The sequence below is a fragment of the Aotus nancymaae genome, unplaced genomic scaffold (genome assembly GCF_030222135.1).
Source record: "Aotus nancymaae isolate 86718 unplaced genomic scaffold, 86718_ANA_hifiasm-v0.15.2.pri h1tg000040l, whole genome shotgun sequence".
NCBI lineage: Eukaryota > Metazoa > Chordata > Mammalia > Primates > Aotidae > Aotus > Aotus nancymaae.
This window is the reverse complement of record NW_026988454.1, coordinates 128,964,599-128,984,113: the sequence shown is the minus strand read 5'-3', so window position 1 is coordinate 128,984,113 and position 19,515 is coordinate 128,964,599. Positions and strand designations below refer to the sequence as shown.

The 19,515-nt window shown below is 47.0% G+C and overlaps 1 protein-coding gene across 3 annotated transcripts; it reads left to right on the top strand.

Annotated features, from left to right (window-relative positions):
- The first annotated feature begins 1,278 nt into the window (after positions 1-1,278).
- KIFC1 (kinesin family member C1) lies at positions 1,279-19,138 on the top strand. Of its 3 annotated transcripts, none has more exons than XM_012461686.2 (11): positions 1,279-1,445; positions 7,670-7,807; positions 7,938-8,037; positions 12,746-12,799; positions 12,917-12,967; positions 13,168-13,562; positions 14,447-15,226; positions 15,786-16,076; positions 16,178-16,251; positions 16,389-16,464; positions 18,915-19,138. In XM_012461686.2, the coding sequence occupies exons 2-11, from the start codon at positions 7,781-7,783 to the stop codon at positions 18,957-18,959; spliced, it is 1,893 nt and encodes a 630-aa protein (XP_012317109.2). In that variant the 5' UTR covers positions 1,279-1,445; positions 7,670-7,780; the 3' UTR covers positions 18,960-19,138. The 3 variants fall into 3 exon arrangements, with proteins under 3 accessions (XP_012317109.2, XP_012317108.2, XP_012317110.2); XM_012461685.2 differs by lacking the exon at positions 1,279-1,445 and adding an exon at positions 1,481-1,642; XM_012461687.2 differs by lacking the exon at positions 1,279-1,445 and adding an exon at positions 1,545-1,642 and having other exon boundaries at positions 14,447-14,899.
- The last annotated feature ends 377 nt before the right edge of the window (positions 19,139-19,515 follow it).

The following is a 19,515-nucleotide window of genomic DNA, read 5'->3' as shown; positions in this document are numbered from 1 at the left end:
TTTCCTTGTACTTCCGTGTCCTGTCTATTTTTTGGATCCTGTGCCTTAGCACAGCATAAGGGACACCCCACGACCCTGTGGGGCCCTCAGCCCTACAGTTCTTGTCGCTGAGATTGTTAGAGGCAATATGAGTTAACAGAAATAGCTTGGATTTTGAAGCTAATGGAATCTAGATCCATTCCAACCAGGAGTGTGACCTTGTAATTATTATTAACCTTTCTGAACCTGTCTCCATCCATCTATGCAAAGAATGTGGCACAATGTAAGAGCTCAGTGAATTTTTGCGATGAGATAATACATGTGTATTGTTAAGCGTGCACCCCATTGAAGAAGCAACCCAAACAGACTTTGTGTGAGCAACAAGTCTGTTTATTCACCTGAGTGTGAGCGGGCAGAGTCTGAAAAAGGAGTCAGTGTGGAGGTGGGGATAGAACAGGCTTTATAGGCCAGAGCAATGAGTGGAAAGTTACAGCTCAGGGTTGGTTGTTGTTGACTCAGTGGGTTGATCGGTCGGCTGGAACAGGAACCTGTTGTCCTTTGTTGTCTTATTGTTTCAGACTTTCAGGCTCCAGGTAGCCATCTGGAGGCGTACGTGCAGGTTAGAGAGTTCATAATGGCTTGACAACAGTGCTGCCATCTCTGGGGGACCTAACATGCATAATCTGAAAAACGTAAAATGGAAAAAACTCCAAAATGGAAACAGTAAACCTTCCCTAGGCACGAGACTCCAAAGGCCCTAAACCCAGCACCAGTGATAGCACCCAGGTAAGTAGGCCGAGTGAGAGGAGAGGACTGTAAAGAAAAATCCTTTCCTGAGTTTTGAATCCCCACTGTCAGCCTTCAATGGAGCGCTAAATTGGACTCAAAGTTCCTAAATTTAATGAGAAATGGCAAGATTACCAGGGAATGAACAGACCAGGCCACTTACGACCACGTGAGGGCGCCAGGAGCCACTTCTGGTCAGAGTCAACCTGGACCAGGAGAGGCCGCGCTGGATCCGCAATCACGTCGACGCAGTCGAGCAAAACGAGTGCGCTCCCTACTGGAGTCACCAGGTGGCGCTCGTCCCGCCTCTCTCCCGGCACGGGTCTTAGTTTGCGCAGGCGTGATTTCTTTCCTCCAGCGTCTCCGCCCCTCCTCCTCTAGCTGCCACCAGTTACGTTCGGCCCGCTGCATTCGAGCTGCGACGTCCACGCATTTTCTGACGTAGCGAGCCGCGGCAGGGAGCCGAGCGGAAGTCCAGCACTGTTGTCGCTAAAGGAGGGCAGGGGTGAGAGGCTTAAGTGGAACCGGAAGTAGAATTAATCCTCCTATCTCTACGGCGCCTGCGAAACAGAAACCCGAAGGCATCTGTCGGGCAGGGTGTGGCCTCAGGAGGCGGAGGGCGCTGCGATTGGCCCTCGGCCGTGGTGACAGCGACGATTGGTCCCTGCGTGCAGATCGCGGTGAGAGAGGGTGGCGGCCGTTGGAATTCAAAAGTGGCGGGTGTGGCGCGGGGCTAGTAGCTGGCGGAGCCGCGCGAGTTCTTTGCCTTGATTCGCGAGCGGGCGAGAGAACGCGAGTCCCAGGATCCCCAGTACCCAGCCTTCTTCCATTGCGTTCCCCCGGCGCGCGTGGGACGGAGGTGGACATGGATCCTCAGGTAAGTAGGGGCAGGCTCAAGTGTCCCGCCCTGGGGACGGGGACGACGGCTGGCCGCTCCGATGCTGTTGCGCCCCCGTTTCCCGGCCGGCCTTTGTCCTGTCTGCCGGGGGAGCGACGGTCCGAGCGCCCCTGCGCAAGTGGAACGGGGCGGAGGCAGGAGACTGCAGAGAGCACCCGGGGAGGTTGGAAGGGACGTCTGTCTGTCCTCCCCCAGCTTCAAGTCTCGGGAGCCCCTCCCTTTCATGTCTCCAAAATTTCCCATTTCGAATTATCAGGCTGACACGTTTCCGCCTCTTTATATTCCTACTCAGGGTGTGCTTGCAGTGTGTAAGAAGGAAGAGTTCTGATATGACATCTTCCTCTGGGGACATGGTGTCTGAGGGCACATCCCTGCTGATGTCTTTTTGTGTTATCGCCTCTCCTCATCACTGCTGCTTCGGAGTGTAGGAGAGGGAGGAGAGTAGGGTAATCTGGGCCAAAAGACTCCTCATTCTCCCTCTCCTTTCCCAAATTTTGCGGATTCCTGCCCAATGAAACTGATTGATTCAGTTTTTTCTCTTAAATGGTGCCCTGCTGCACCCCACAACCACATGCAGCTTCCTCTCTCTAGTGAAGGGAGATGAATGTGTGTGACAGCTGGAGTGTACTGACCCCTGGTGCCAGGAAAGATCTCCTGCCTGGATCCTTTGTTTATTTGTATTTCACGTTCAGGTTTCCCTAAAGTTAGAATTCAATCTTAAGAGATTCTTTCTGGCAGAGAGCAGAGTAGCATAATGTGACAGTGAAAAGTAGTAAAAGCCTTCACAAATCTATTCATCAAGTATTTACTGAGCACCTACTACATGCCAGGCTGTTGTAGGTACTTATGATGCAGCAGTGAACAAGGGAGAAATTGCTGCCATCATGGAGCTACCATTCTATGGGGATACAGACAATAAATGAATGAATTATATAACTGCTAGAAGGCAATAAGTGCTCTGGAGAAAACGAGAAATTCAAGGTTAAGGGAGGGGGAGAGGCCAACTGACTGGGATAGAGTATTAAATAGGGTGGTCTCAGTAAGCCCCATTGAAAAGATGAGTTGAATAAAGACTTGAAGGAAGTGAGGGAGATAGACAAGTAGTTGGTGAGGGAAGAACATTTCATCAGAGGAAATCTGCTAGAGCAAAGAGTACCTAAAGAGTTGTAAGGAGGGAAGTGTGGCTGGAATGAAGTGAGCAAGGGGAAAAGTTGTGGGAAAGGAAGACAGGTAGTGGAGTTGCTGATCACAGTTTGTCCTTGTGGGGGGTCATTGTGAGGACTTTTACTCTGTTTGAGATGGAGAATCATTGGATGATTTTAAGCAAAGAGAGGTAAGATTTGTCAGGTCCAACAGATTTTTGCAGTCATAGCACTCTTCCTTTTTTTTTTTTTTGAGACAGGTTCTCTTGCTCTGTTGCCCAGGCTGGAGTGTAGTGGCATGGTCATGGCTCGCTGCAGTCTTAACTTGCTGGGCTCAAGTGATCCTCCCACCTCAGCCTCCTGAGTAGCTGGGACTACAGGCACCTGCCACTATGCCTGGCTAATTTTTTGTAGAGACAGAGTTTTGCCACGTTGCCCAGGCTGGTTTGGAACTCCTGGGCTCAAGCAATTTGCCTGCCTTGGTCTCCCAAAGTGCTGGGATTACAGGCATGAGCCACTGTGCCCTGCAACATTTTTTGTTTGTTTGACTCGGAGTCTTGCTCTGTCACCCAGGCTGGAATGCAGTGGTACAAATTCGGCTCATTGCAAGCTCCACCTCCTAGGTTCAAGTGATTCTCCTGCCTCAGCTTCTCGAGTAACTGGGACTGTAGGTGTGTGCCACCATGTTGGCTAATTTTTTTTTTTTTTTTGAGATGGAGTCTTGCTCTGTCATCCATGCTGGAGTGCAGTGGTGCAGTTTTGCTTACTGCAACCTCTGCGTCTTGAATTCTAGAGATTCTCTTGCCTCAGCCTCCTAAGTAGCTGGGACCACGGGCATGCGCCACCATGCCTGGCTAATTTTTTGTACTTTTAGTAGAGACGGGGTTTCACCATGTTAGCCAGGATGGTCTCGAACTCCTGACCTCATGATCCACCCGCCTCGGCCTTCCAAAGTGCTGGGATTACAGGTGTGAGCCACTGTGCCTGGCCAACATTTTTTATTGTGATGACTAGGTATGTGGGGTTTGCTACTGGCATCTAATGGGTATAGGGCAGGGATGCTTCTAGGCATCTGACAGTGTACAGGACTGAATTCCAGCCTGGTGACAAAGCGAGACCCTGTCTCCAAAAAAAAAAAGAAAAAGAAAAAAAAAGTCTTTAGACATTGTTAAATGTCACCTGGGGAATAAAATCACCCCCAGTTGAGAACCATTGATTTATGATAATCTAGGTGCCAGAGGATGGTTTCTTAGGTCAGGGTGGTAGCAGTGGAAGAAATAGTAAAAAGTGGTTGCATTCTGGATATATTTTGAAGGTACAATCAGCCATGTTTTGCTGACAGATTAGACGTGGTATGTAGGAGAAAGAGAAGACTCTTGGTTTTTGGCTTGAACAACTGAAAGATGGAGTTATATCAATTGAGATAGAGAAATCTGCAAGAGGAGCAAGTTCAAAGCAGGATTGGGCATCAGAGGTCAGTTATTAGACTTCCAAATGGAGATGATTTTTTGAGATGGAGTCTCTCACTCTGTTGCCCAGCCTGGAGTGCTATGGTGCCATCTCGGCTCACTGCAGTTCTACCTCCCAGGTTCAGGTGATTTTCCCCCCTCAGTCTCCCAAGTAGCTGGGATTATAGACATGAGCAACCACGCCCAGCTATTTTTTGTATTTTTAGTAGAGATGAGATTTTGCCATGTTGGCCAGGCTGGTCTTGAATTCCTGACCTCAAGTGATCTGTCCACCTCGGCCTCCCAAAGTGCTAGGATTACAGGCATGAGCCACCATGCCCAGCCTTAAATAGAGATGTTGAGGATGCAGTTCAGTATAGGTGCAGGATCGAGGTCTGAGCTGGACATATAATTTGGAAACTGTCAGCATATCAGTGGTATTTAAAGCCATGGGAGTGGATAGCAAGTGTAGACAGAATGCTGTTAAAGTCTGGAGAGATGAGGAGGACCTATCAGTGAAGTAAGAGAGGGTGGACTACTGGAAGCTAAATGAAGAAAGCCTATTAAGGGAGAGTAACCATTTGTATCAAATGTTGTTTGATGGGTCAAGAAACATGAAGATGAAGAATTGACTTAACATGGAGTTACTGGTGATCTTGAGGATAGCAATTTCGATGGAATGGTGGGAATGAAACCCTGATTGCAATGGGTTTAGGAGAGAAATTGGCCACAGGGAATACACTATAGATAATACTTTAGAGTTTTGCTGCTATGGGCAGCAAGGAAAAAGGATAGTACCTGTTAGGAAAAGCAGAGTTCAGATTCTTTTAGGTTTGAAGAAATAATAGAGTTTGTTGTGTGCCAATTGGAGTGATGCGGTAGAGTACAAAGAGGTAAGAAGGGAGGATTGCTGGGGGGACGTTCCTGCAATTGGGAGGATTGATGCATGTGTGAAATGGTTGCCTTAGGAGCAGGGACATCCATCTCTGATCTTGTGGTGAGGTGGATGTAGGAAGGGTTGCATGAATATCTGTTATTATTTTTTTTCTTTTTGAGATGGAGTCTTGCTCTGTCTCCAGAGCTGGAGTGCAGTGGCATGATCGCAGCTCACTGCAACCTCTGCCTCCTGGGTTCAAGCGATTCTCCTGCCTCAGCCTCCTGAGTAGCTGGGATTACAGGCACATGCCACCATGCCTAGCTAACTTTCATATTTTTGGTAGGGTTGGGGTTTCACCATGTTGTCCAGGCTGGTCTCGAACTCCTGACATAATGACCCGCCCACCTTGGCATCCCAGAGTGTTGGGATTATAGGCGTGAGCAGCCGGGCCCGGCCGAATATCTGTTCTTATAGAAGGTTAAGTGCTTATATTTCTCATTGTGAAAAGCTGGAGGGCAACATGTCTAGCTTTATATGAATAGATGGGAAAATATATATATACTGTGGTCTTTGGAGTTGTCCTGAATAAACAAACCTTTAAACACATTTTCTGAACTGTCATAAATTCCAAGGAGGTAGGTCTGTAGCAGATCCACTATGGTAGTGTAGAGAGGAGGAGGGGCACAGGTTATTTTTAAAAATTAGTGTTTAACTTTGCAATATTTACAGAAAGATTTGATTTCCATACTATATTTGATTACACTAAATTAAAATAAGCATTCTTTGTGCACATTTCTATAGGTGGCAGGAAAAATACCACCTCTTTTTTTCCCTTTTTATTTGTACAGAAGCCAATGGTATAGATATATCACAGTTTAAGTATTGCCCTACGGATGGACATTTAATTTCATTCCTTCAAAAACTGTAATGAAACAGACATTGTACTAGGCCCTCTGGTTATATAGTTATGAACAAAACAGATGAATTCTTTTTTTTTTTTTTTTGAGATGGAGTCTTGCTCTGTCACCCAGGCTAGAGTGCAGTGACACAGTCACGGCTCACTGCAACCTCTACCTCCTGGGTGCAAGCGATTCTCCTGCCTCAGCTTCCTGAGCAGCTGGGATTACAGGCATGAGCCACCACGCCCGGCTAATTTTTGTATTTTTAGTAGAGACAGAATTTCACCATATTGGTCAGGCTGGTCTTGAACTCCTGTCCTCGTGATCTGCCTGCTTAGGCCTCCCAAAGTGCTGGGATTACAGGCGTGAGCATCCGGCCCCAAAACAGATTGCTAAGCTCAATTTTGGGAAAGTGAGTTTGAGCTACCTGTGATACAATGAGATGTAGTCAAGGAAGTTCATAGAGCATCATTAATTTTTAAAATTATGAAACAACCTGATACACTATTTTCTTTTGTTTTTAATTTATTGTCATAACCCCTATATAAGACTGTGGTTACCACAAGAATTAAGTTCTTTTTTTGTTTTTGTTTGGTTTTTTTGAGTCACAGTCTTGCTCTGTCACCCAGGCTGGAGTGCAATGGTGTGATCTCGGCTCACCACAACCTCTGCCAATTGTTCAAGTGATTCTCCTCCTCGGCCTCCCAAGCAGCTGGATTACAGGCACATGCCACCACGCCCCGGTAATTTTTGTAGAGACGCGGTTTCACCATGTTGGTCAGGCTGGTCTCAAACTCCTGACCTCAAGTAATCCGCCTGCCTCAGCCTCCCAAACTGCTGGGATTACAGGTATAAGCCACTGTGCTTGGCCCGAATTAAGTTCTAATGTTTTATTGTTGTTGTTTTTGTTTGTTTGTTTTTTTGAGACAGAGTCTCCCTCTGTTGCCCAGGCTGGAGTGCAGTGGTGTGATCTTGGCCCACCACAACCTCCACCTCCCAGGCTCAAGCAATTCTTCTGCCTCAGCCTCCCGAGTAGCTGGGATTACAGGCATGCGCCACCATGCCTGGCTAATTTTTGTATTTTTAGTAGAAACGGGGTTTCACCATGTTGGCCAGGCTGGTCTTGAACTCCTGACCTTGTGATCTGCCTTTCTCGGCCTCTCAGAGTGCTAGGATTACAGGTGTGAGCCACTGCACCCAGCCCAGGTAAAACATTTCAAACAGTACTCAATAAATGTTTTCTGCTTCTCCCAAGCAGTCTTCAGCCCTCACATATCTTCCACTCTCTTCCCTTATTTGTAATTCTCAGCTTCAGCCAAAAGGGCCAGTTGGTTTCCTAGCCATACTATGTACATTTGCGTTTTCGCCTTCTAAAAAGTGTCCATTCCTCTCTGCTTGTTTGAGTCCTACCTTTAAAGTTAGTCAAGTCCAGCTTTTCCCCTAGAGGTTGTTCCCACTTTTAGGTTATGTCCCCACTGCTGTTCATGCTGTCTGTCTGGCACATAATTCAGCTTTTGGCACAGTGGTACTTACTGCTTGATGTTGGTAATATTGATAATTGAAGCTCGGGGGCCAAGATGGGAAGTTCTTGGGACATTTGGGCTCTTGGGTATTGTCTTAAGTGTCTCTTTTCCCAACAGAGGTCCCCACTGTTGGAACTAAAGGGGAACATAGAACTGAAGAGACCCCTGATTAAGGCCCCTTCCCGACTGCCTCTCTCAGGAAGCCGACTCAAGAGGAGGCCTGACCAGATGGAAGATGGCCTGGAGCCTGAGAAGGTGAGCTGGGCGTAGAGAGCTGTGCCTCTGTGTGTGTGTGCGCATGTGTGTGTGTGTGTGTGAGAAAGGAGAGAGAGAGTATAAACCATTAGCAAGGGTGATTGTACACCTTGTCTTTATCTTTTCCCAGAAACGGACACGAGTCCTGGGTGCAACGACCAAAATTACCACATCCCGCCCAAGAGTACCACCCCTCACCGCAGTGCCACAGACACAAGGCCAGTCCACAGGTGGGCTTTCGGGATGGATAGACTCCAAGGGCATGGAAGTCCAGTGCTCTTCAACTCACTTATTTTTTTTCTTTCAATTTTAGTCTATTTTGTATTTTTTCTGGGTTTTTTTTTGTGACACAGTCTCACTCTGTCACCCAGGCAGGAGTACAGTGGCACAATCTCGGCTCACTGCAACCTCCATCTCCCAGGTTCAAGGGATTCTCCTACCTCAGCCTCCTGAGTAGCTGGGACTACAGGCGCCTGCCACCACGCCCGGCTAATTTTTGTATTTTTAGTAGAGATGGGGTTTCACCATGTTGGCCAGGCTGGTCTCAAACTCCTGACCTCAGGTGGTCTGCCCGCCTCAGCCTACCATGCCCAGCCTATTTTGAGTAGGTAATAACATTTCACTTGGTTCAAAATTCCAAAGGCACAAAGGTTGTTGTATAGTGAAGTTTGCTTCCTATTTCTGTCCTCCAGCCACCCAATTCTGCTACCCAGGGCAACTGTATGTCCTTCCAGGGAAATTATATTCGTATTCAAGCAAATAAGGATATACTCCCCCACCTTTTTTACACAAATGGTGGCATACTTTAAACATGGATCTGCTTTTACTTGTCTTGGTCCAACTTGCCTTTTGGCATATGGAGTACAGTTGGCCCTCTATATCTGTGGGTTCTGATTCTACAGATTCAACCAACCATGGGTTGAAAATACTCAAGGAGAGTGGGCGCAGTGGCTCATGCCTGTAATCTCAGCACTTTGGGAGGCCGAGGTGGATGGATTGCCTGAGGTCCGGAATTCCAGACTAGCCTGGCCAACATGGTGAAACCCTGTCTCTACTAAAAATACAAAATTAGTCAGATGTGGTGGCCCATGCCTGTAATCCCAGCTACTCGGGAGGCTGAGACAGGAGAATTGCTTAGAATCTGGGAAGTGGAGGTTGCAGTGAGCCAAGATTGTGCCAGCCTGGTGGCAGAGCGTGACTCTGTCTCAAAAAAAAAAAGTAAAGAGAAAATATTCAGTGAAAATAAAAAATAAAGCCAAAAAATAAAGTATAAAATTACAGTCATGTGTCACTTAGCAATGGGGACACATGATCAGAAATGCATCATTGTGCAAACATTATAGAGTTTACTTACTGAAATCTAGATGATCTAGCCTGCTGTATACCTAGGCTATCTGGTATAGCCTATTGCTCCTGGGCTATAAGCCTGTGTGGCATGTCAGTGTACAGTAGATAACTATAGCCGTGGTAACCATTTGTGTATATAAACAGAAAAGGTACAGTTAAAATACAATATAAATGATAAAAAATGACACACCTATACAGGGTACTAATGATTAAATGGAGCATGCCAGGCTGGAAGTTGCCCTGGGTGAGTCGGTGAGTGAGTGGTGAGTGAATGTGAAGGCCTAGGACATCACTGCACACTGCTGTAGACTTTATCAACACGGTACACTTAGGCTACACCAAATTTATGAAAAATATTTCTTTTATAATAAATTAACCTTAGTTTACTATAACTTTTTTATTTTATAAACTTACATTGTTTTTCCTGCTTGTCAAGGTTGATATAACATTTTAATGTTTTTTAACTTTTTGACTCTTGTAATAACAGCTTAAAACACATTGTATAGCTGTACAAAAATATTTTATTTCTTTATATCCTCATTCTTCAAGCTTTTTTTCTATTTAAATTTTTTTTTTTTTTTTTTTTTTGGTGGGGAGCATATATTCAGGGCAATATGAATCTATGTCTCCTGGGTTGAAAATAAAAATTTTTTTTTAAGGCCGGGCGCGGTGGCTCATGCCTATAATCCCAGCACTTTGGGAGGCCGAGGCGGGTGGATCACAAGGTCAAGAGATCGAGACCATCCTGGTCAACATGGTGAAACCCTGTCTCTACTACAAATACAAAAATTAGCTGGGCATGGTGGTGCGCGCCTGTAGTCCCAGCTACTCAGGAGGCTGAGGCAGGAGAATTGCTTGAACCCAGGAGGTGGAGGTTGCAGTGAGCCGAGATCACGCCATTGTACTCCAGCCTGGGTAACAAGAGTGAAACTCTGTCTCAAAAAAAAAAAAAATTTTTTTTAAATTTAAAATTGTATTTATTTGTACTTTTTCCAAGAAATAAGCTTGAATTTGAAAATTTCTTTATATTATTTTGCTTTTTAAAATTTTTGTTAAAAACGAAGAAATAGGCCGGGCACGGTGGCTCACGCCTGTAATCCCAGCACTTTGGGAGGCCGAGGCGGGTGGGTCACGAGGTCAAGAGATCGAGACCATCCTGGTCAACATGGTGAAACCCCGTCTCTACTAAAAATACAAAAAAATTAGCTGGGCACGGTGGTGCGTGCCTGTAATCCCAGCTACTCAGGAGGCTGAGGCAGGAGAATTGCCTGAACCCAGGAGGCGGAGGTTGCGGTGAGCCGAGATTGAGCCATTGCACTCCATCCTGGGTAACAAGGGTGAAACTCCGTCTCAGAAAAACAAAAAACAAAAAACGAAGAAATACACATGTTAGCCTAGGCCTATACAGGTTCAGGATCATCAGCATTATTGGCTTTCATGTCCAAATCTTGTCTCACTGGAAGATCTTCAGGGGCAGTAACACACATTGAGCTGTGACCTCCTGTGAAGACAATGCCTTCTTCTGGAATACCTTTTGAATGACATGCCTGAGGCTGTTTTATAGTTAACTGCTTTTGTAAATGAAGGAGTATACTCTAAAATAACAATAAAAAGTACAATTCAGCTGGGCACGGTAGCTCACGCCTGTAATCCCAGCACTTTGGGAGGCTGAGGCAGGTGGATCATGAGGTCAGGAGTTTAAGACCAGCCTGGCCAACATAATGAAACCCTGTCTCTACTAAAAATACAAAAATTGGCTGGGCATGGTGGTGGGTGCCTGTAGTCCCACCTACTTAGGAAGCTGAGGCAGGAGAATCACTTGAACCCGGGAGTCAGAGATTGCAGTGAGTCGAGATCATGCTATTGCAGTCCAGCCTGGGACACACAGTGGGACTCTGTCTCAAAAAAAAAAAGTACATACAATACAGTAAATATATAAACTAGTAACATAGTCATTTATTATTATCAAGTATTATATACTATATATAATTTGTGTTTGTGTGTGTGTGTGTGTATGTGTGTATATATATATATATTTTTGTTTTTGTTTTTTCTGAGACAGAGTCTCACTCTGTCGCCCAGGCTGGAATGCAGTGGCACAGTCTCGGCTCACTGCAACCTGTACCTCCCAGGTTCAAGCAATTCTTCTGCTTCAGCCTCCCAAGTAGGTGGGACAATAGGCATGTGCCACCACACCTGGCTATATTTTGTATTTTTTAGTAGAAATGGGGTTTCATCATATTGGACAGGCTGGTCTCTAACTCCTGACCTCGTGATCTGCCTACCTCGGGCTCCCAAAATGCTGGGATTACAAGTGTGCACCACCGTGCCCAGCCTGTGCTATACTTTTATACAACTAGCAGTGCGTTAGGTTTGTTTATACCAGAATCACCACAAACAGGTGAGGAATGCTATGACATTACATGGCTATAATGTCACTAGGCAATAGGAATTTTTAGCTCCATTATAATGTTACGGGCTACTGTTGTATATGCAGTCTGTCATAGACTGAAATGTCATTATGGGCACATGAATGTATTAACATAGCATTTACATTGTATTAGATATTACAAGTAATCTAAAGATGATTTAAAGTATATGTGGCTGGGTGCAGTGGCTCACACCTGTAATTCCAGCACTTTGGGAGCCTAGGTGAGGGGATCACCTGAGGTCAGGAGTTCGAGATCAGCCTGGCCAACATGCTGAAAACCTCTCTACTAAAAATACAAAAAAAAATTAGCCGGGCATGGTGGCACATGCCTGTAATCCCAGCTACTCAGGAGGCTGAGGCAGAAGAGTCGCTTGAATCCTGGAGGCAGAGGTTGCAGTGAGCCGAGATCACACCATTGCACTCCAGTCTGGGCAACAAGAGCAAAACTCCATCTCAAAAAAACAAAAAACAAAAAACACCAGGCATGGTGGCTCACGCCTGTAGCCCCAGCACTTTGGGAGACCGAGGCAGGTGGATCACCAGAGGTCAGGAGGCCATCAGTAATGAGATCTTTAGTTAAAAATAACAATAATTTAAAAATAAAATAAAAAAGAATATGGAGGCCAAGGCAGGCAGATCACCTGAGGTCAGGAGTTTGAGATCAGCCTGATCAACATGGTGAAACCCGGTCTCTACTAAAAATACAAAATTAGTTGGACATGGTGGTGCATGCCTGTAATCCCAGCTACTCAGGAGGCTGAGGCAGGAGAATAGCTCAAATCCAGGAGGCGGAGGTTGCCATGAGCTGAGATCTCGCCATTGCACTCCAGCCTGGGTAACAAGTGAAACTCTGTCTCAATCAATCAATAATAAAGTATATGGGAAGGTGTGCATAAACTATATATATTACCATATACCATTTTATGTAAGGGAATTGGGCATCCTTGGATTTTGGTAGCCTTAGAGGGATACTAAGGGGGTGACTGTAACTTCTGGTCGTACAGGAGATACTAGGAGCCGGCCAGACTTAAGGGATAAGGGAAGGAAGTTATCTTATTTCTAATTCTGAGAAAAGCACTTCTCCTGCCCCCATCCTAGCCGTTTACAAGCCATCTTGAAAATGATCATTCTACCTTTGCTCTCTCCCATCTCCTGGGCAGCTCAAAAAGTTTCCAAGAAGACAGGACCCCGGTGTTCCACAACTATTGCCACAGGTAATTGTGCTCAAGAGCTGGGTCTGAGAAGGGATTTGGGGTATGTCTAAAGGGAGAATGATGGAGGCAGAGGGACACTAGTCCTGTAATTCCTAAGTCACCTTCTCAATTCTCTAGTGTTGAAGAACCAGAAGCCAGTTCCTGCTGTTCCTGTCCAGAAGCCTGGCAGTAAGTGACAAACATAACCATTGGGTGAGAGGCTTGGGATAGGGAAGAGAAGGTGGTAAGTGCCCAGAAAAATCCATTTGGTCTCTTAGGGGAAGGAGCTGTAGCATCAGGTGTGGATCCCATAAAGGCTAGAAGGGAGGAGGGATAGAGAGCCTAGACTTCACTGACCTTTGTCCTTTCTGTGCTCATCTTACCATCAGCCGTTCCTCCCCTGGTGGGAGGGAAGAAACCCAGCAAACGTCCAGCCTGGGACTTAAAGGGTCAGTTATGTGACGTAAATGCAGAACTAAAACGCTGCCGTGAGAGGACTCAAACATTGGACCAAGAGAACCAGCAGCTTCAGGACCAGCTCAGAGATGCCCAAGAGCAGACCAAGGCCCTGGGGACAGAGCGCAGGACACTGGAGGGGCAGTTAGCCACAGTGCAGGCCCAGGCTGAGCAGGGCCAACAGGAGCTGAAGAAGCTGCGTGCTCGCATCGTGGAACTGGAAGAGCGGCTAAGCACGCAGGAGGGCTTGGTGCAAGAGCTTCAGAAAAATCAGGTGGAATTGCAGGAGGAACGGAGGGGACTGACATCCCAACTAGAGGAGAAGGAGGTAAGGGCCAGATTTTCACCAAATGCTGGCCCCTTTTTCCTGGCAGGGGTCATGCCTTCCCTCCCTTCCAGGTGCCCCTCAAGTCAGTTTGGGCTCAGAACTCCTAAGCACCTATATTTAGCAGTATAGGTGCTGCTGAAGATAACTCTCTTCCACCTGTCTCCACCCCAGCCCACTCCTGACTGTCTTCCTTTCTGCTACGCTTCTTCCTACCCTTGACTGTTCGCAAAGCTTCCACTTAGATCTGTGTTTTCCTTTTTTTTTTTTTTTTTTTAAGAGACGGGGTTTCACCATGTTGGCCAGGCTGGTCTAGAACTCCTGACCTCAAGCAATCCACCCGCCTCGGCCTCCCAAAGTGCTGGGATTACAGGCATGAGCCACCACGCCCGGCCATGATCTGTGTTTTCCTTAATCCTCCATCCCTCTTTCTTTGGGTCCCCATTCTCATTACAAATTCCTGTGGTACTCTCCCGTCTCTCATGTCCAATTTGACTCCTTTCTGGTGAGTACCAACTAGATTAAAATATTTACAGTCTCTTAAATGACTTAACTTACATTCTGGGCATTCTGCATATGTGCTTCCCTCTTTCTGGAATGTTCTCTGTATACTGCATCCTTCCTTGGTTCACTCCTGTACTTCTGGGTTTCAGCCTAGATATCACTTTCCTTGTGCTTCTCTTTGGGCTTGGGCATACCCCTAGCACTCCCTATCTTAGTACCATGATTCCTTATTTTCTCATTTTTCTTTCTTTCCCAGACTTTGAGGTCCTTGTGAGCAGGCATCTCACCTCCACCCCTCAAAACACCCCATCTTAGGCACACAGTTTGTTCTTATTCTTGGTTGCATCTCACCCTCTGTGTATGTTGTGTTCTGTTCTGGGCAGAGGAGGCTGCGGACATCAGAAGCATCTCTGTCAAGCAGCCAAGCAGAGGTGGCATCTCTGCGGCAGGAGACTGCGGCCCAGGCAGCCTTACTGACTGAGCGGGAAGAACGTCTTTATGGGCTAGAAATGGAGCGCCGGCGACTGCACAACCAGCTGCAGGAACTCAAGGGCAACATCCGTGTATTCTGCCGGGTCCGCCCTGTCCTTCCCGGGGAGCCCACTCCACCCCCTGGGCTCCTCCTGTTCCCCTCTGGCCCTGGTGGGCCCTCTGATCCTCCAACCCGCCTTAGCCTCTCCCGGTCTGACGAGCGGCGTGGGACCCTGAGTGGGGCACCAGTCCCCCCAACCCGCCATGATTTTTCCTTTGACCGGGTATTCCCCCCAGGAAGTCGACAGGATGAAGTATTTGAAGAGATTGCCATGCTTGTCCAGTCAGCCCTGGATGGCTATCCAGTATGCATCTTTGCCTATGGCCAGACAGGCAGTGGCAAGACCTTCACAATGGAGGGTGGGCCTGGGGGAGACCCCCAGTTGGAGGGGCTGATCCCTCGGGCCTTGCGGCATCTCTTCTCTGTGGCCCAGGAGCTGAGTGGCCAGGGCTGGACCTACAGCTTTGTAGCAAGCTACGTAGAGATCTACAATGAGACTGTCCGGGACCTGCTGGCCACTGGAACCCGGAAGGGTCAAGGGGGCGAGTGTGAGATTCGCCATGCAAGGCCAGGGAGCGAGGAGCTCACTGTCACCAATGCTCGATATGTCCCTGTCTCCTGTGAGAAAGAAGTGAGGACCCATGGGCACAGGAACTGGGGAATGGGGAGGAGTGGGCAGGGTGCCACAAGATAGAGGTAGAGAGAGAAAGGAGCAGGAGAGAATTGAAGGATGAAGTTCAAGCTGAGGCTGGGTTACCACATCCAGTTTTGGCTTGTGGGCTGTAGGCAGATCTGCCTTAACCGGGCAGTGGAGAGGGAGTGATGCATCTGCTGAAGCGGATAGGGTCACTGCATCTTGGGTCTCGTCAGCTTGCTCAGTTCATCCTAGCCATGCTGTTCTCAGCCAGCTAGTCATGCTCCCCATCTCAGGGTCTTTGCCTGGATGCTCCTTTTGTGGATATCTTATGACAGTGAGGCCATCCTTGGCTATCCTGTCAAAACTTGGCTCCCCATCCTGCCTTTATGTGCTCCCTATTCCATGATTTTATTCCTTGCCATTTTTAGACATACTGTGCATCTTATTTTGTTTCTTGACAGGCTAGAAAGCTTCAAGCTCTTACTCATTGCCATATACATTACTATGTACTGACTTCTGCCTGCCTTTTTGTCCCTTCCGTTCCCATCCCCAGGTGGAGGCCCTGCTCCATCTGGCCCGCCAGAATCGGGCTGTGGCCCGCACAGCCCAGAATGAACGGTCATCACGCAGCCACAGCGTATTCCAGCTACAGATTTCTGGAGAGCACTCCAGCCGAGGCCTGCAGTGTGGGGCCCCCCTCAGTCTTGTGGACCTGGCCGGGAGTGAGCGACTTGACCCCGGGTTAGCCTTCGGCCCCGGGGACCGGGAACGCCTTCGGGAAACACAGGCTATTAACAGCAGCCTGTCCACGCTGGGGCTGGTTATCATGGCCCTGAGCAACAAGGTGGGAATGGGAATTGGAGATATGGGACTTGGGGGCCAGTTGGGTTGGCTATGTAGAACCCTGCTCATTCCTAAACATCTATCCCCACCTCAACCATCTAGGAGTCCCACGTGCCTTATCGGAACAGCAAACTGACCTACCTGCTGCAGAACTCTCTGGGTGGTAGTGCTAAGATGTGAGTGAAAGGGACAGATGGAAGGGGTCAGGTAGGACCTGTATGGGGGTGAGGGGTAGAAAGAGGGAACAGTGGAGACCTGTCCAGGCTCTGTTGGCTCCTAATGCTGGGGTTTGGCATATTCTCTTTTTTCATAGGCTCATGTTTGTGAACATTTCTCCACTAGAAGAGAATGTCTCCGAGTCCCTCAACTCTCTACGCTTTGCCTCCAAGGTGCGATTACCACCAGTCATTCCCAGGCCTTGTCAGTACCTGTGGGTGGTTGTGGGCTTCTCCATTCGAACCCATCTGTCTTCTAGGCCAGGGAGCACAACGTCCAGAAAGGTTTTAGATTCGTAGGCATCTGGGGCACTACTCACCTGGTTCCATTTTTAATTATTAGCTTTTAAGTTTTTAAAAAAACAGACGACTAACCTAACCTAAGAAAGCCAATTGAAAAAAAAAAAGGTGACTAAAAGGTCTAAATTGGTTGCGTGCAGTAGCTCATGCCTGTAATCCTAACACTTTGGGAGGCTGAGGCAGGAGGATTACTTGAGCCCAGGAGTTTCAGATCAGCCTGGGCAATATAGTGAGACTCTTGTTTCTACAAAAAATATGAAAATTAGCTGGGTGTAGTGGCTCACACCTGTAGTTCCAGCTACTCAGGAGGCTGAGATGGGAGGATCACCTGAGTCTGGGAGGTGGAGGCTGCAGTAAGCCATGATCCTACTGCTGCACTTCAGCGTGGTTGACAGAGCAAAACCTTCTTTCAGAAAAACAAAAGAACACAAAAATCCCCAAGATTCCTCCCCATCACCACACAGTGATCATTATTTTTAGGTCTGCCTAGGACTCGACTATGTAGTTGCACCAAAATTTATCCACCAGTTCCCTCTACTGGACACTTGGATTGTTTCCACCCTTTTTTAGTTACAAACAAGGCCATGTTGACTAACTCTGTACATACATCATTTTGTATTTTTTCAGTTACATGTAACCATCTAAGGAAATAGACCTTGAAATGAGATTACTGGATCAAAGACTTAGAATTTTTTCAGACTATTTCAAATAGTGTGAATTCAGACTCCAAACCCCATGAGGGTCAGCCAGTGGCCCTTCTGCTACTGTTAAGCAAGTCAGAAAGTTTCCTTATTGTCTGCCTCTATGGGTAATTTTTTTCTCTGGCTCACCCTCCTCCTGAGCGTATAGCCCTTTGATAGGCTCTGGCTTTATTTGAGGTCTGATCAGGTCTGTCCTGCAGTGCTTGGGCTTCCTCCCAATCAGCATTGATTGTTGCCATGGAGTAGCCAGCACCTGTACCCTAATCTGGTGTTCTACTTTGATGAGGGTTTCCCTATCTTGTAAGTTCAATTTTAGAGGATGGCGATGTTTGTTCTTTTTATTAATGTTATACCAGTATAACATCCAACATGAACTTTAATATCCTCTAATAACCAGTTTATGTTAAATTTCACCCAAGTGAAATGTATAAAAGAAGTGTCTTTTATACATAATAGGTTTGTTCAAATCAGGGTCCAGGCAAGGGCCACCCACTTGGTTCAAATGTCTCAAGTTCCTTTTAATCTGTAACAACCGTATCCCATGCTGCCACTATTGTGTAATTTGTTTGTTGAAGGTCATTTGTCCTGTAGAATATACTTGTCTGGATTGTGGCTGGTTGCTTCCTCTTTCCCTCATACTTTGACTTATTTATCATATTTGGGTGTTGTCAGCCTGATCCATCCACTTAAAAGCCCCTATTGACTTTTTCACCTAGTGGTTTTATCCAGGAGTAACCATACCTAGATCCATTATTTCATTAAGGGGTTTTTAAATGATGATTTTCAATCTTCTCAGTTGTTCTGCATTGGTTAGTCACTATTCTTTTATGAAGAAATTTGCTTTGCCATCTACTTGGTTTCTCTGAAACTCAGTTCATAGAGGAAAGACAAGATAAATGCTGGATTATTTATTGATTTTCAGTATTGAGTTGATACCCTAACAGCTTCCAAAGGTGACCAATGAATGAATATGAGCATTATCTTTTTTTTTTTTTTGGAGACAGGGTCTTGCTCTGTGCCCAGGCTGGAATTCAGTGGCTCAATCAAAGTTCATTGTAGTCTCCAAAAGTGTTGGGATTATAGGCGTGAGCCACCGAGCCCGGCCACATTCATTCTTTCTGATGCTCAAATTGCCCCATATTTGGCCATTAGGAACCTCCTTCAGGTTGGCGCCAGTGTCCTTTAGACACAATCCTAGTAGTCTTTTTTCAGATTCAACTTGTACATTTCCTCCCCCAGACTTCAATTGATCCATTTTCTAAGGAGTGCTAGTTCCTAAATGGGTGCTAGTTGCTATTACTATTTTATCTCAGTTTAAGTGTTTTACAGTGGGAGAGGTTGGAGATCTCTAGTACAGAGTATTGCTGGAAATGAAAGCCTCCTCTCTCTGCTCCTGTATTTTCTTGTGGGGCTTCCATCGCTCTCAGGCCTTTTCACTTCCTCCAAACCTAGTGTGGAAAGGAGACCCAACCATAACCAACCAGCCTGAACCAGCCTTTGAAGGCCTTATTTCAGTATTCCTGAGGGCAGCCCTAGCATTGGAGGATGGGAGGGGATCTTGAGAAAACTGTTCTTTTGGTTATTTTGCAAACTTTTTTATCCTGTCTCGCCCCCTACACCCAGGTGAACCAGTGTGTTATTGGTACTGCCCAAGCCAACAGGAAGTGAAGACGGATCCAGATCTTGTGTGTTGGGTGTGTGTGTGTGTGTGTGTGTGTGTATGTGTTGGGTGAGGGGTGGGAGGGTTGCTGAAGGGTGCTTTATTGGGTGGAGGGCGCCATGTCCCAGGGCTATCAAATAAGGAATACTTTTTTTAAAAATAAAGGTTTTCATTAGCATTTGCCCAAGGAGGCAGATACTTTCATATCTATAAAGGTGGGACCTGTGATCTGTCCCTTCTGCCAAGCGTTTGTGTGGGAGGCGGGAGCGGGGGTTGAGGGCTTGGGCTTTTCTCCCTTCACCTGTCACCGGTTCTGGACCCTAGTCTGATCATCTTCCTCTCTGCTAATGCCCCCCCGACCGTCCGTCACATCAGGGAGATGTGCCCTCTAGCTATCCACGCCCCTTCCATCGTAACTAGTTATAGATTAAGTTTCACCCTTCTGCCGGCCACCTCAGCCCCAGGGAGGGAACGGCCCTTTGGTGGGTGTCCGCAAATGGGGACCGGACCTCGGAGTCCTGAGGTGGGGCCGGCGCGCGCTCCCAAACTGCTGGCTCTCTCCTC

What these genes read in the sequence shown, in the direction of transcription:
- KIFC1 (XM_012461685.2), top strand. An exon ending in ATGGCCTGGAGCCTGAGAAG is followed by an intron (nt 7,808 to 7,937) that starts GTGAGCTGGGCG and finishes ATCTTTTCCCAG; the next exon opens with AAACGGACACGAGTCCTGGG. An exon ending in TCCTGTCCAGAAGCCTGGCA is followed by an intron (nt 12,968 to 13,167) that starts GTAAGTGACAAA and finishes TCTTACCATCAG; the next exon opens with CCGTTCCTCCCCTGGTGGGA.